Source organism: Poecilia latipinna, unplaced genomic scaffold, assembly GCF_001443285.1.
Source record: "Poecilia latipinna isolate Pla-1442-1.1 unplaced genomic scaffold, P_latipinna-1.0 Scaffold87, whole genome shotgun sequence".
Classification (NCBI taxonomy): domain Eukaryota; kingdom Metazoa; phylum Chordata; class Actinopteri; order Cyprinodontiformes; family Poeciliidae; genus Poecilia; species Poecilia latipinna.
The window spans coordinates 418,236-430,914 of record NW_015112703.1 but is presented as its reverse complement, the minus strand read 5'-3'; the positions used below and the strand labels follow the sequence as shown (position 1 = coordinate 430,914).

Here is a 12,679-nt window from a genome sequence, read left to right as displayed (position 1 = left end):
TATGCTCAAGCTATTTACTGATCTGTCAGGTTTCCGATATGCGTCCCCCCCAATGACAGACTCGTTCCTACGCAATTGGTGGCAAAATGAACCTGGATCCTCACTGACCCGGTTCTGTCTCAGTCTCAGGTGTTTTTAAGCATTTCACTAACTGCTCTGACTGTAGACGTGGGCACATTTAGGCAAGTAGCCTTTTTCCTCGCCACCATTTTGTGACTCAGCACCAGATCGATGCAGCTCTGCCTCACTTGAACTGCATATTTTCTTTACCTAGTTTGGAGAGGGACAGGCCTCAGCGTACCATCATATTCAAATCATTCAAAGTTTTATTTGCACACTGATCAACACCAAAAACGCAGCTACAAATACATTTATTTTTATAAACATCATTAGTAGTAACACAAATAAGAAAGCTTTATTATTTATCTTGTTTATTTGTTCATTCAGCTGCAATAAAAGATTAACTGATAAGATTAAAAAAACAACCAAAAAACATTTGTATTGGGGGCATCAATAAATGTGCAGGAAGCTGTCAAACACTCTTAGTAACCAAGCTACCTTGTAACTTTAAAAACTCTAAATTGTATAAAGTAAGTTTTCCCAACAGAGTAGCTTTCTGGACATCCGTACAGGACAATACACAGACATAAAGAACAACCTTCTCTCTATATAGTCATGAAGCCATCTTGTGCTGTAATGTACTGAGGATTTGTGCAGGATAACCTTCAAATCGTCCTCCTGTCTCAGGTTTCATCCCAGTTTCTGTTATATTTCCCCATCTGTGAATAACTCCATACATTTGAATTGTATTTCTGATGATGCTGTTCCTCCCTCGCTGCTACAGCACAGCTTCTTCTCCACTGCATTTGATCTACACTTTGTTTCTCGCCTCTCCTTTTACAGAGTCTATCTGACTCTGGATATATAAATATGTGAAGTGGGTGGAGGGGCTGCTCTGTGGGGAGATTGATGAAGTAATGGTGTGGCAAAGATTTTGCAACAGAAAGGGAGGAAGAAGTCGCCGGTGGAGATGTTTTGCATCTACTGTGCATCTGTGTGTGTGTGATGGTGGGAGGGGGGTGGAGAGGGTATGACTGATCTCAGCTACTTACATAATTGATGACTTTGAGCTGAAGAGAAGCGGCATCAAGGTCATAGAGCTCACCTAAAAGAGGACAAGGAAACATAGAGAGAGAGAGAGAGAGAGAAAGTGACAAGAGTGAAAAAAAAAACCCGACGGAGGAGCAAGGGCGAAGCGACATCAGGAAAGAGAGGGAATTCAGATCATATATGCGAAGGGACAGAGAGAAATCCAGAGAGAGGTGCACTCAGACAGCGAGGTCGGGGAAGGGTGAAAGGAGCCGGTTAACAGGGGGACTAATAACAAAGACAAGACAAGAGATGGAGAGCTGCCTGGACTGCAGAAGAGAGAGCCGGAAAAGTGAAGCAAAGGCAGAGGGAAGCTGGGGAGAAAAAAGTCAACTCATATTTATTGACAATTACTGGAGAGTAAACAATGTTTATGTATCTGTGCAGGAACAGCAGGAGGTAGTCCACCTCCATTATGCATGAGAATTTAAACAATGTTTTGGAAAAGCATTCTGCTTTCAGACTTTGAATCTAAATCGACAAGAGCCGCCATGCCACTGGGTCCAACTCTAACAGCGCACTCGGTCTCTGGCTGCATGACTGCCGTGTTTCTGTAAGCCGTACAGTATAGCAGGGACAGTAAGTTCTTGTGCTTTGATGAGCGTGTATGTGTGTGAGTGCTGCGAGCGTACCACAGAGCTGCAGAATGTTGCGATCTAGCTCGCAGTAGTCCTGCTCTGAGACATTGAGATGCAGCAGAGCATTGTGGGACTGCAGTGGAGACGGGCTCAGAGGAGGCCTCTGATAGGACGCCTGCACCGCCTGGATGCGAACACATGCCACCGAGGCCTGCAGGGCCATAAAGCAGCAAACACAAACAAAGACAAGCAGCAAAGTCAGCTAAAATAGATATTTAACTTTGAGCTCTCTGTGCTTCTGTTTCATTATGTTTCTTTCCCAGATAAAGACAGTCACTGAGCTACTGCTGCCACTGACTCCACGGGCTTTGTTGTTTGTTTCTGCCTGTAAAAAAAGATACTCCTGAACCAGAACTTCAGTTTTTTCTTTTGCTGTGTCTGCTTTCTGCCCTTTCAAGTTCAAGTCGGCTGCAGCAGATGGCCGAATCTGATTCTGCAGGAAGTTTATTCATGTTGAAGTTTATTCATGGTTCCTATCTACTGTTGCCACATGATTGATCAAGACGAGGCATAGCTGCAAAATCAACCACTTCTTCTAAGTTCAAATTATGCCAACTTAATTGGAATTAATGCCAATTAAGTTGGCATTAATTCCTACGCCAACTTAGGAATTAATGTTTTTTTGCTACATTTAATTTAACATTTATCCTGCACCTTTTAACTGGACAATAGAGAAATCATCCAGAATCAAAATGAAAAAAAAAAAAAAAAAAAAAAATTGGTGGCACAAGTGTGTAAGCCTCTGAAGTAACACGATGTTAAATTAGCAATCTTCTATAGATCAGACCTGTCATAATGCATCCAGAATCTGATGAACTGTAAATAAAGTCCTTTTCTTACAGAGAGGCTTCAACCAGTCAAACAGGTCTCATTTCTAAAAGGTATCAGTCAGAAGAAGGGTAAAAAACATTTAAGGAGGCGGAAATGAAAAACTGTTATTTTAGAAAACAAAAATGACATTATTATTCGATGACAGGACATTTCTCAACTCATGTTAAAAAGACAAATTAAAAACTAGGCTGGTGGGCTGCTAAGAGACGGACAACAACAATGAAGGTGCTGCAGTAAATTCAGGTGAATTCTCCTGGTGTTCTACAAGTGACAACATTCTCCAGTTTTCTGGACTAAAGACTAATGCTGAAAGACAGAAACGTTTTTCCAGGGGGCACAAAGTGTTAATCTGTGATGAAGTACAACTTCTGGGCCACTCTTCCAGAAAGGAAAGGGAATCTGGGGTTGCAATTTCAGACTGATTTACTTTTATTTGTCAATGTGGATGAAATGTGAGCAGCTCTAAATAGCTTTGAATTTCTATCTAAAACATGAAGGTTTTTAGCTGAAAGCTGAAAAAGAAAAGGGATTACGTTTATCAGTATCACTGTGAGTCTAAGCTTACAAACAAATTAACAACAGACTGGCTCCACCTGAAGGAAGTAAGTTTTTTGGTAACACTTTATTTGAAGTAGGTTAAATTATGACACTTTTAATACAAAGTTGACATTATTCAAATGTCTTTGTTATGACAAGTTGACATTAACCAAGGAATCATTATTGATATAAATTTGTTATAAAAGTATTACTGATTGCACTTTAAAAATTAGGTAACTTTATGTTATTAGAGTTAAAGTTTAAACAGTAATGATTTCTTGGTTAATGTCAAGTTGTCATAACAAAGACATTTTGAACAATGTCAACTTTGTAATAAAAGTGTCATAATTTACCGAATTACACTTCATGACAACAGTCATAAATATTCATGAAGGCTTATTCATGTTCATGACAGGTGTTATGTCATGTTTATGACAGTGTCACGACAGTCTTATTCACCCCCCTTCAAATAAAGTGTTACCAGTTTTTTTTTAATGAACCACTGGTAAAAATATAACACTTTGAGAGCTGGCAGGCTATATTCTTTACTTGTTGCACTGTTCTGCAAAACCTACTTTTGTCAAACCTTATTGAGTAAAACACCTCCAGCAACATAGCGCAGCTCATGTTGCCAGGTTTTTTTTTTTTTCTTTCATTTCACGTTTGATCACGAAACACAGAGAAAAGGGGATCTTACGTGTTTTCCCAGCACATTCAGATGCAGTTCGTCTTGATCTGATAGCGGGCCACATCCCACCTGCAGCACACAGAGACATACGCACAACCAGTGAGATCTGAGCAGCACAAGGCATTGGTGCGGGCTGTGATGTCTCAGAATTCATTTTAGGTGTGCATGTTAACTTAAATCAGCTCCCAACAATCTGCTTTTCCACAAAGAAGAGGCTGAATCTGCAGCATTTGATTTTTTCTTTTTTTTTTCCCCTCACCAGTAAGACGGCTAGGACCTTGGTGTGATCCTGATCCAAGATGGGAACTACAAGAGCTGAAAGACAATGAGGTAGAAATAAAATAAAGCTTAAAATAACTGGATTAAATAAATTTTCATGACTGTAGATGTTAATCATATTTGTTCTTTTTCTGTGTTTTATGCTAAAGACGAACAAAGAAAACAGGAAATAGAAAAAAACCATATAAAGCACACAGCTGATGTCCTTGAGTGAGACTGCTTATTCCTTTCATTTGAGCTGCGACAATGAGATGCCGCTTGTTGCAAGCACACAAACTCTCTTTCCTGCATAATTATTACACGTTCATTGGTATGCATTTATTCCCGCAGCACAAAGCGACTTTGCATATGTATTTTTTCTTTGTCCACACATTCCTCAGGTTGTTCTCCGAATTCTTTCATTTGGCGAGCAGAAAAGAGTCTGTTCACACTCATCTCACTGTTATTTTTTTCCCCTCATCGCAACCTTTTATTGCTTCTGTTAGGGTCCTTTGTATAATTTTGTTGCTCACCCAGCTGCATACCTCTCTCAGTGTAATTATCTTCTCTTGTTAACTACTTCTCTCTCCATCTCCTCCCTTTTGTTGTTTTTATATTTCCACTCTCTCGGCTCGCAGAGAAGGACCCGTAATTACACATTTTCTTCCCTGCCTGGACCCTACATAAAACATTCAGCCGAACCTCTCCTGTGTGCCGGTAACGGTGCAGCGAGGAAGAGCCTGTATTTCTCTGGCAGTTCAGACGGAGGGAAACCGGCACACTCGCATCGGTTCTGCTGCTCCACAGCACTCCTACGACAGACACAGAAAGGGTCTGAGTCAAGTTGCGGCAATGCAATAACATGCATGAAATTGGTCTAAATTAATTTTGTTTTGTCAGACACAGCAGAGACAAAAAAAAACCCCTCAAGAAGAGGTCTCCCTGGAAGAAATTTATTACAGATGGAAAAACAATCACCAGCGTTAATAAAACAGATGTGTTTTGTTAATTCACACTCGTCAAAACACCGGTGACCAGAGCCATTATCCGTTGTGAGAGGATATTGTGATATTGTATGTTTTCATGGGGAGAGCAGGGGTGATGTGCAACCAGGTGCAACAAATTCAGAACATGAGACGAGCATTTTAAATTTCTCGGATGCACAAAACAAACTCATTCAGAATTGGAGAAAAAGCATAAGAAATCTAAATAGCATCACTGAAGCACACACAGGTAAATCCAACATGTATGTGCAGCACATAATAATCAGCTAAGCCCTCTGACAGGATCACACATACACACACAAGGCAGCAGTCACTCCATTACATGCCCGTAGAGTCTGAACCTGCCCGCACCCCAAACCACTGCAGGAAATCTCAGCATGGTGCATTGATTTCAAAGTGTCCATTTATTTCAGCTCACTGAGGAACAGTGCACTCCAATCAGAAAATATTCTATTGTGGCAAATACATTTGACCTTTCTGTAACATATTTGTTCAAAGCAGCTCTGCAGAACAGCCCTGGAGCCGATGCAAACCGGCCCAGCAAAGTGTAAAAAACAACCAGCAGCACTGAGAAGAATGGAGTTACTAAGCATAGTAGTGCTTTTACATAAAAGTTGGGTGTTTTCTATGAGTTTGGGGATTTAAACCTGGTGCACATTTTAAGTGTAGATGACGGGAGAGACTGAATAAAATAATGGCATGTGACTTATGAAGAACATGTATTGAAGAGGAAGAAAAGCTCTGGTTATGAATTAAAACAGCATTCATCTTTACATCTATCCTGACTAGTTTTCCAGTTTCTGCAGCTGAAAAACATCCCCACAGCACAATGCTGCCACCATCATTTTTCAATAGTCTGGATACTATTGAAAACATGCGTGGTGCCCAATATGAAGATTGCTGCACTGATGGTTGTTGTTCTGAAAGGTTCTCCTCTATTAGTCACTGTGTATCAGGTTTTCTTTTTGGTGATGTGCTGAACTGGAGGAGAGCTGCTTTCTTTCAAACCTAAGTCTAAGTTAAATGCATTAAATGCAGAAAAAGGCTAATTTGACAGAGATCTGTAGACTTTTTCCATCCGCCGCATTAAAAAAAATAAAAAGCTTACTTTGACTGTGGAACTTCGGTTTACTTGCACATGTCAAAAAAAGTTTCAAAGAAAAAACAATCTCTGGAGTTCTTTCAGCTGAAAATGTTTGTGCATTAAGTGTGTGTGCCTGTGTGTGTGTGTGTGTGTGTGTGTGTGTGTGTGTGTGTGTGTCAAGGTCTGGTCTATTAGAAAGTGGTTTCGAATCAGGCTCACACCAGACGGCCTTCCACCTATCAGATGGGTTCTCTCAGTGTAGGTAGATGGTAGATGGGGGTGTGTATTGCCAAGGTCTTGATAACAGGCTTATGTAAGCAAGTGAATTTAAAAAGAGAAAAGTTAAAAGGGTCTTGTAGCCCTTCGAATATCAGCAATCCGTCAATCCATGCAACGATGACAGATGAGTGTTGGCGAGGATGTGCATGTGTGACACTGTAAAGTTGAAGCCTGAGCTTCTGTCTTTGCATGTTTGCATGGGATCCCATGTCAGTGTGCCAGTAAGGCGTTAGAAGCTGGCCTCTTGTTTGACAAACAGACAGATTCATCAATAATGTAGTGCTGGTTTTTGCCAGCCCCTGGGCAGCAGTCACAGCAGCATATGTGCAAAGCTTCAGAGAGAGCACTTAGGAGAGAAGAGGATCGCCACGTCTCGCTAAGGGACAGAGGCGTACAGCTATCTGGGCGATTAGGTCTGCGTCGCTTCCACAGGGAGAGGGACTGAAGGTGAAAGAGAGGCGGCGGAGAGACCAGGCCACATGCGGCTCAGCGCTTTGAAAGAGAAAAACATGGCAAGCTGTGCGAGTCGGGCAGAAAGCTGGAATGGGCCAGTAGATCACAAAAGAGGATTGGGGTGTCAGAGAGACAAAGATGTTCGACGAGATGAAAAAAAAAAAAAAAGAAGAGATGAAATAAAGAGAAACAGCAAGAGACGGTAACAATGAGACACCAGAGGCAGAGAATATCCTTGTGCTTCCAGACGATGGGATCTTTCTTGGTGACATCTCCATCTGTGTGCTGATGATTGCTGATTTCATTCAAGTGGCACCTGCTTTTCAGGTAGACAAAACAGCGTTGTCGCTTCCGCCCTCCTCGGCGTTTGTTTTGTCGCCTCTCTCGGCGTCACCGCCCAGGACGGCGGCGCGACAGCAAATCAGCCCCCAGCACTGAAAAACATCTGCAGCTCGGCGGGCACAGACACAAACGGTACACACCTGATCTTCCCCTCCTGTGGCACTTCGTACGGCGGGTCGTCACACAGCAGCCTGGAGTCTCCCTCCAGCACGAAGACGCACACGCACTCCTGGGATACAAAAATCAAACACGGGGACACACATGCACCCTCGTTTGAAACATTAATCAGATTGTAATTGACATAATGAGCGACGAGCCTCATGCATTTGCAGAAGGGTTTTGGCCCATATGCTCCCCGCAGCGATGTCGAGACAGACACAACAGGCTCCACCATTCCGAATAGTAACGTGAGGCTTTTCTTTTTTCCCAGGTAATAAATTGAGAAAATTTCAATTGTGTTCATTTGCAAACGTAAATTATGTATGTGCAGACTTGGGAGAGGAAGAGAGAGCAAATACCGTGCTGGGGAGCAGCTCCTGAACGCTGTCTCGCAGGGCCACTCGGAGCGAGCGTACATCAACAACTGCTGCCAGCCGCAGCAAGGCATCCTGGAGAGGAAGACAAACAAATTCCCTCAAGTGTGCTTGGCTGTTTGTTTATGACAAAAAGAAAAAAAAAGAAGAAGAAGAAGAAGAAGCAGGGACCTTTGGCTGCCATTTTGTGTTTTCTTTGTAGGTACAAGGTTTACACAGTCAGAACTATTTATTCGTAATGACTTCGCAAGGCTTCAAAGACCTTCTAAGTCATTTTTCTAAATGCATCCTGCTCTGTAGTTGGCAACACAAGTGTCGCACTTGGAACATAAAGTAAGCTCAGAGCGCAGAATTAGTTTTGCTCTTCACCGCACTCGGTGCTTTGTTTCGATTTGGATCTGTGAAAACAAAGCACTTGAAAATTCATTTGCAGAGTTTGGTAGGTAGCTGACTCACGGAGTTAAAGTGCACAGGAAGTAATGGGCGGCTCTCACAGAAGCACTTAACTTGCACCTGAGTGTATGAAAATATGTTGATCCTAATTAGAGTGGCTGAGCTTAGGTTTTCACTGATTAAGCTAATTTCCACACCAAAAACCTAATACCTTCACAAATCCTAAGGTCAACATGTGTCAAAATAAATACAATCTGACAATTGGAGGTCAAAGAAACTAAGGGAACTGAATTTCACTGAACTGGACACTTTGGACATTAATCAGGCGAACCATTAGGACCACTGACAGGTTAACTAACTTACACGTGGTTATTTTGTAACCTGCAACTTGTAGATGCATCCCTGCTTCAACACATCAGAGTCAAATGGCTGAAGTCTCACATCAGTCATTCAGCTCTGCAAAGGCCTTTGTCATTAATTTCACTCATTTGCATTGAAGATAGGAAGCAGAAAAACTTTGCAGGATATAATATCTCTAAAATAACAGCTCTAATGGAGCCTATGTGCCTATGCTCATCACCATTTATGGAGAGAATTATAATGTTATGGCTTGAGGGTTAAGAAAGTCTTTCAAGATTTAAACTTTTGAATACGTTTGACCTTTTGCCCCTTTCCTTGAATAAACAAAAGTCAGTATGGACAAAGTAAAAAACTTTGCAGCAGACACCTAATTAATTGTTCCCTGTTTGTTCCAAGCCAATATAACGTTTCCCCTAACTGCATTTTTATTACTTAGGGTAATACAACATTGGTTACAAGAATGAAACCATACAGCCACCTCATAATCTCTTACACTGCATTGCCTGAGACTTGCACATACTCTATAATATATTCAGCTAATAAAATTACTCTGGGAGGGAAACTTAGGGGTGTGTTTGGTTCGGTGGCGTTCAACCTCTATTTGCACAAAACAGCATCCTTTAAATGCTCAGCCACCTGCAGATTTGCCATGTGGTTCTGGCTTTTGATTTGAGTGATACGGCAAGAAGCAAATAAAAGAGTATCTCTTAGTCGTGTTCGTAAAAAGTTTTCTATGGCTTATTTGTCTGTGTAATGTAACCATAGAAATCATATTGTGCAACATATATGGGCAATGATTTCAAAGCTGGCTTTGCAACTTTTGATTCAGTACTAAATTAAAGGTTTATTTCAGTGTCAACTGACCTCAGTCGTAGCTGTCTATCCATTATGGACGAAAGCACCATAGAATATATAGAGGCATATAAATGGAGGCACATTTCCAGGATGCCACTGAATCAAGAACAGCCACTGATGCTCTGTGTGAAATTTCATCTTGTCAGCAAATGCAAAAACATCTTCACATCTTCCCCCCTCCCCTTGTTTATTCTTTACCCGCAGTTTAGATTTGCAACAAAAATCATTGCCCATTGACATCTGAAGCCTGTGACTTACAGCTCTTTATAGTTTCTGACACAAACAGGAACCTCTGGAGCTGCTGCTATGCTAATTTGCAGTCTTTGCTTGCCAGCTCGGTGCACAAAAGCCAGACTGTTTATACCTGCTCTGACTGAGCAGACTTAAGAGAAATGTATGAAGAATAAAGAAATGAGAGCATAAAAGAGTAGCTCAAGCCTTGGCCACTTTCTTGACTGTGCACACTAATCTGCTGGCCAGGGGGAAAGACTTCCAGAGTCAATTTCAATGTCAAAAATATTTAAAGGATGGGTGATCCAACGGCTTTTTAACTATCTTATGAATATGTCAATTTAGCGATGCCGTTGGCTTAGTAGCTGTTTAACCATAGAGAGTAGTTTGCTTTTCCCTAAAACTCTGTTCTTGTCACTGCAGGAAAAACAAATCTAGGTTATACAGCCCTGTCTAAATTTATTGACACTCCTAATAGAGATTTGAAAGAACTCAGAGCATGATAAAAAGATACATTTTTATCTTTTACTCTGTCAAATAATTTTGACAGAGTAAAAATTATTTGAAAGCTTTTTATGCACTATTCTGATGGAAGCTATGAGCAAATTTACAATGGACAGCTATTTAATTGTAATAGTTACTTTGCAAATGAAGATCAGCAAACATTTGCCTGATTTCAGTGGCATGTTCTAGTGTCTTATTTGAAGAGTGACTTTTCTTCCAGGAAAACAGAAAGTTATGTATCCAAGTTTCGAGCCATATAAAATTACACAATTGTGGCACCAGCAAATTAGTACAAAATACAGGCTGATTTTTAAATTGAATGAACAAAAGCACTTGAATGTCTTAGATGTTTCATGTTTTCAGTGTGAAACACTACTGCTAAAAAAAAGTTTAGACTATTCCATGGATTTTTTTTTTCTTCAAATCTCATTATCAGATGTTTCAATAAATGTGGAGGCCTGACAGAAAAAATATCTGCTACATGCAGAACCACGTAAACATCTCCACTCTATGAAATAGAAAAGACATGAGCCTTGCAAATGTGCTTCCCTTATGGCATTTCACAGCATACACTTTTTATGGCCTGTGTGGTCTACTTAAATCCCAACCTGTTAGTGTTCTCATAAAGCATTATGATTTCTTGTTACCACTGTCTGAAGAAACATCTCAGTGGGACCTCAACGTCTGATCAAAGCACAGGAAAAACAACGAGAGGAAAAATGAAGACTTTAACGTCCTGCAGCACTGAAAACTGTGTTGTGAATCTAAATTGAAAAGAAAAAGCTATTCGGCTGCCTTAACTGTGAATACCTCAAAGTGTTCGCGCGCCTGCTTCCAGGCTTCATGCTTTTAATGAGGGTGTCCATCTGTCACCTTTGTTTTTCGTAATTTTCCTCCCTTTTTTTTTAGTGTCTCTGCTGTTTCTCCTCCATCTGTGTTCAGTCTTATTTTTCTTTGGACTGAGGGTAAAATGTGGAAGAGAAGTTGGGTGGTGAAGAGTGGGGGTGGGGGGGGTAAATATGGGACTTCTTAGATAGCAGAGATGGTTTTGAAAATGTCAAATGTGACGAAGGGAGAAAAAAAATGGAGAAAACTGGAGAGCGTTGTCATGGCTGTGCACTCGATGCTGGTCATTACATATGATTAGATATGATTAAATGCGATTAGCTTTGATCACTCAATCAGCACGTTGTAATGAAGTTGGAGCCATGCCAGCCCATGTGTGAGCATCCGTATGAGTGGGAGGACGCCTGACAGAACCAAGGTATGTGTGAGTGAGCGAGTGTGCTGCATTTTAAGTTACGGATCTCAAGATGCTTAGACAAATTCCTGTAAATATTGTTGGACTGTTGGGAGATTATGCCAGCAGAACACATAAGTCCTCCCTGTTCTGCAGCTCAGTCCTCACAGGGAACAGAGGATGTAACTCGCCATCCTTTGTGCGTCACTGTTTGTGGATGTATGTTGCTCGCAATAAGATGTGTGCCTCTGTAAATGTCAAACGCCGTCCTATGACCTTTCCCAATAATTTCTTGCCATGTACCTCAAACCATCTGTTACATTAATTTACCTGCCTCTCCATCCCTCACTGCACATCCTCTCTCCCACACACACACACACACACACACACACACACACACACACACACACACACACACACAATCAAGCACCAAACATGACCGTTTATTTCTTTGTCTCTATTCCCTAATATCTACGCATTTAACATTTTGCTTAAATTAAAAGGAAAATTTTAAGGCAAAAAAGATAATACTGAATTTCGTGTATTTTTAAATATTTTGTCATGTTATAGCTACAAGCCTCAATTTATTTTATGTGATAGACAAACACAAAGCAGTGCACAGTTGTTAAATGAAAAGAAATCGATGAATGCTTTTTAAATGTTTGTTTTTTTCTTTTAGTAAAACTGTGTGGTGTGAATTTGTAGTCAGACCCTCTGACTTAATACTGTGTCCAAAAACAACAAGGCAAAAACAGCAAGGCTCTACCCGATTGGACGGAGAGTATATGTGATCATCAATTTTCTTATTCTAGAACACAAGGTCATGCTGGAACCTGAATCAGGTTTCAGGTTTTCTTCCAGACTTGCACTATATTTAGCTCAGTTTTGAAAAGCACGATGCTGCCACTGCTGTGAAGCGGGTGTGCTTAGAGTAAGGTGCTGTGAGGGTTTTTTATTGTGTACAACAGTTTTTATGTAGGCTAAAAAGTTAATCTAACCAAAACATCTTCTTCCACTTGTTTGCACAACCCCCAACATAGTTTACGGCAAACTCCAAATGAGATGCGTCTCTTTTTTTCCCCTGCCACTTTTCTGTAAAATCCTGATTTGTGGATTTGTAAAATAATTATGCTGTAAACAAACATCTCTGTGGCTCCTCCAGAGTTACCATGGACCTACTGGATGATTCTCTGATTTATGTTCTTCTTCTCCTCCTGTCAGTTCTGGTAAAAGTCCATGTTTTGGTCAGTGGTGGGAAGTAACGAAGTACAAGTACTTCGTTACTGTACTTAAGTACAGT

At 40.9% G+C, this 12,679-nt stretch overlaps 1 protein-coding gene across 3 annotated transcripts in view; it reads right to left on the bottom strand.

Annotated features, from left to right (window-relative positions):
- The window catches only part of pde2a (phosphodiesterase 2A), a 191,080-nt gene that overhangs the window by 23,780 nt on the left and 154,621 nt on the right, over window positions 1-12,679 (bottom strand). For all 3 annotated transcript variants that reach the window (XM_015022714.1, XM_015022723.1, XM_015022731.1), the window contains 7 exons: window positions 7,782-7,871; window positions 7,404-7,492; window positions 4,804-4,913; window positions 4,103-4,158; window positions 3,853-3,912; window positions 1,782-1,938; window positions 1,113-1,165 (listed from right to left, as the gene is read on the bottom strand). In XM_015022714.1, coding sequence (XP_014878200.1) covers window positions 1,113-1,165; window positions 1,782-1,938; window positions 3,853-3,912; window positions 4,103-4,158; window positions 4,804-4,913; window positions 7,404-7,492; window positions 7,782-7,871 — 615 coding nt within the window. The remainder of the gene's footprint in view (window positions 1-1,112; window positions 1,166-1,781; window positions 1,939-3,852; window positions 3,913-4,102; window positions 4,159-4,803; window positions 4,914-7,403; window positions 7,493-7,781; window positions 7,872-12,679) is intronic.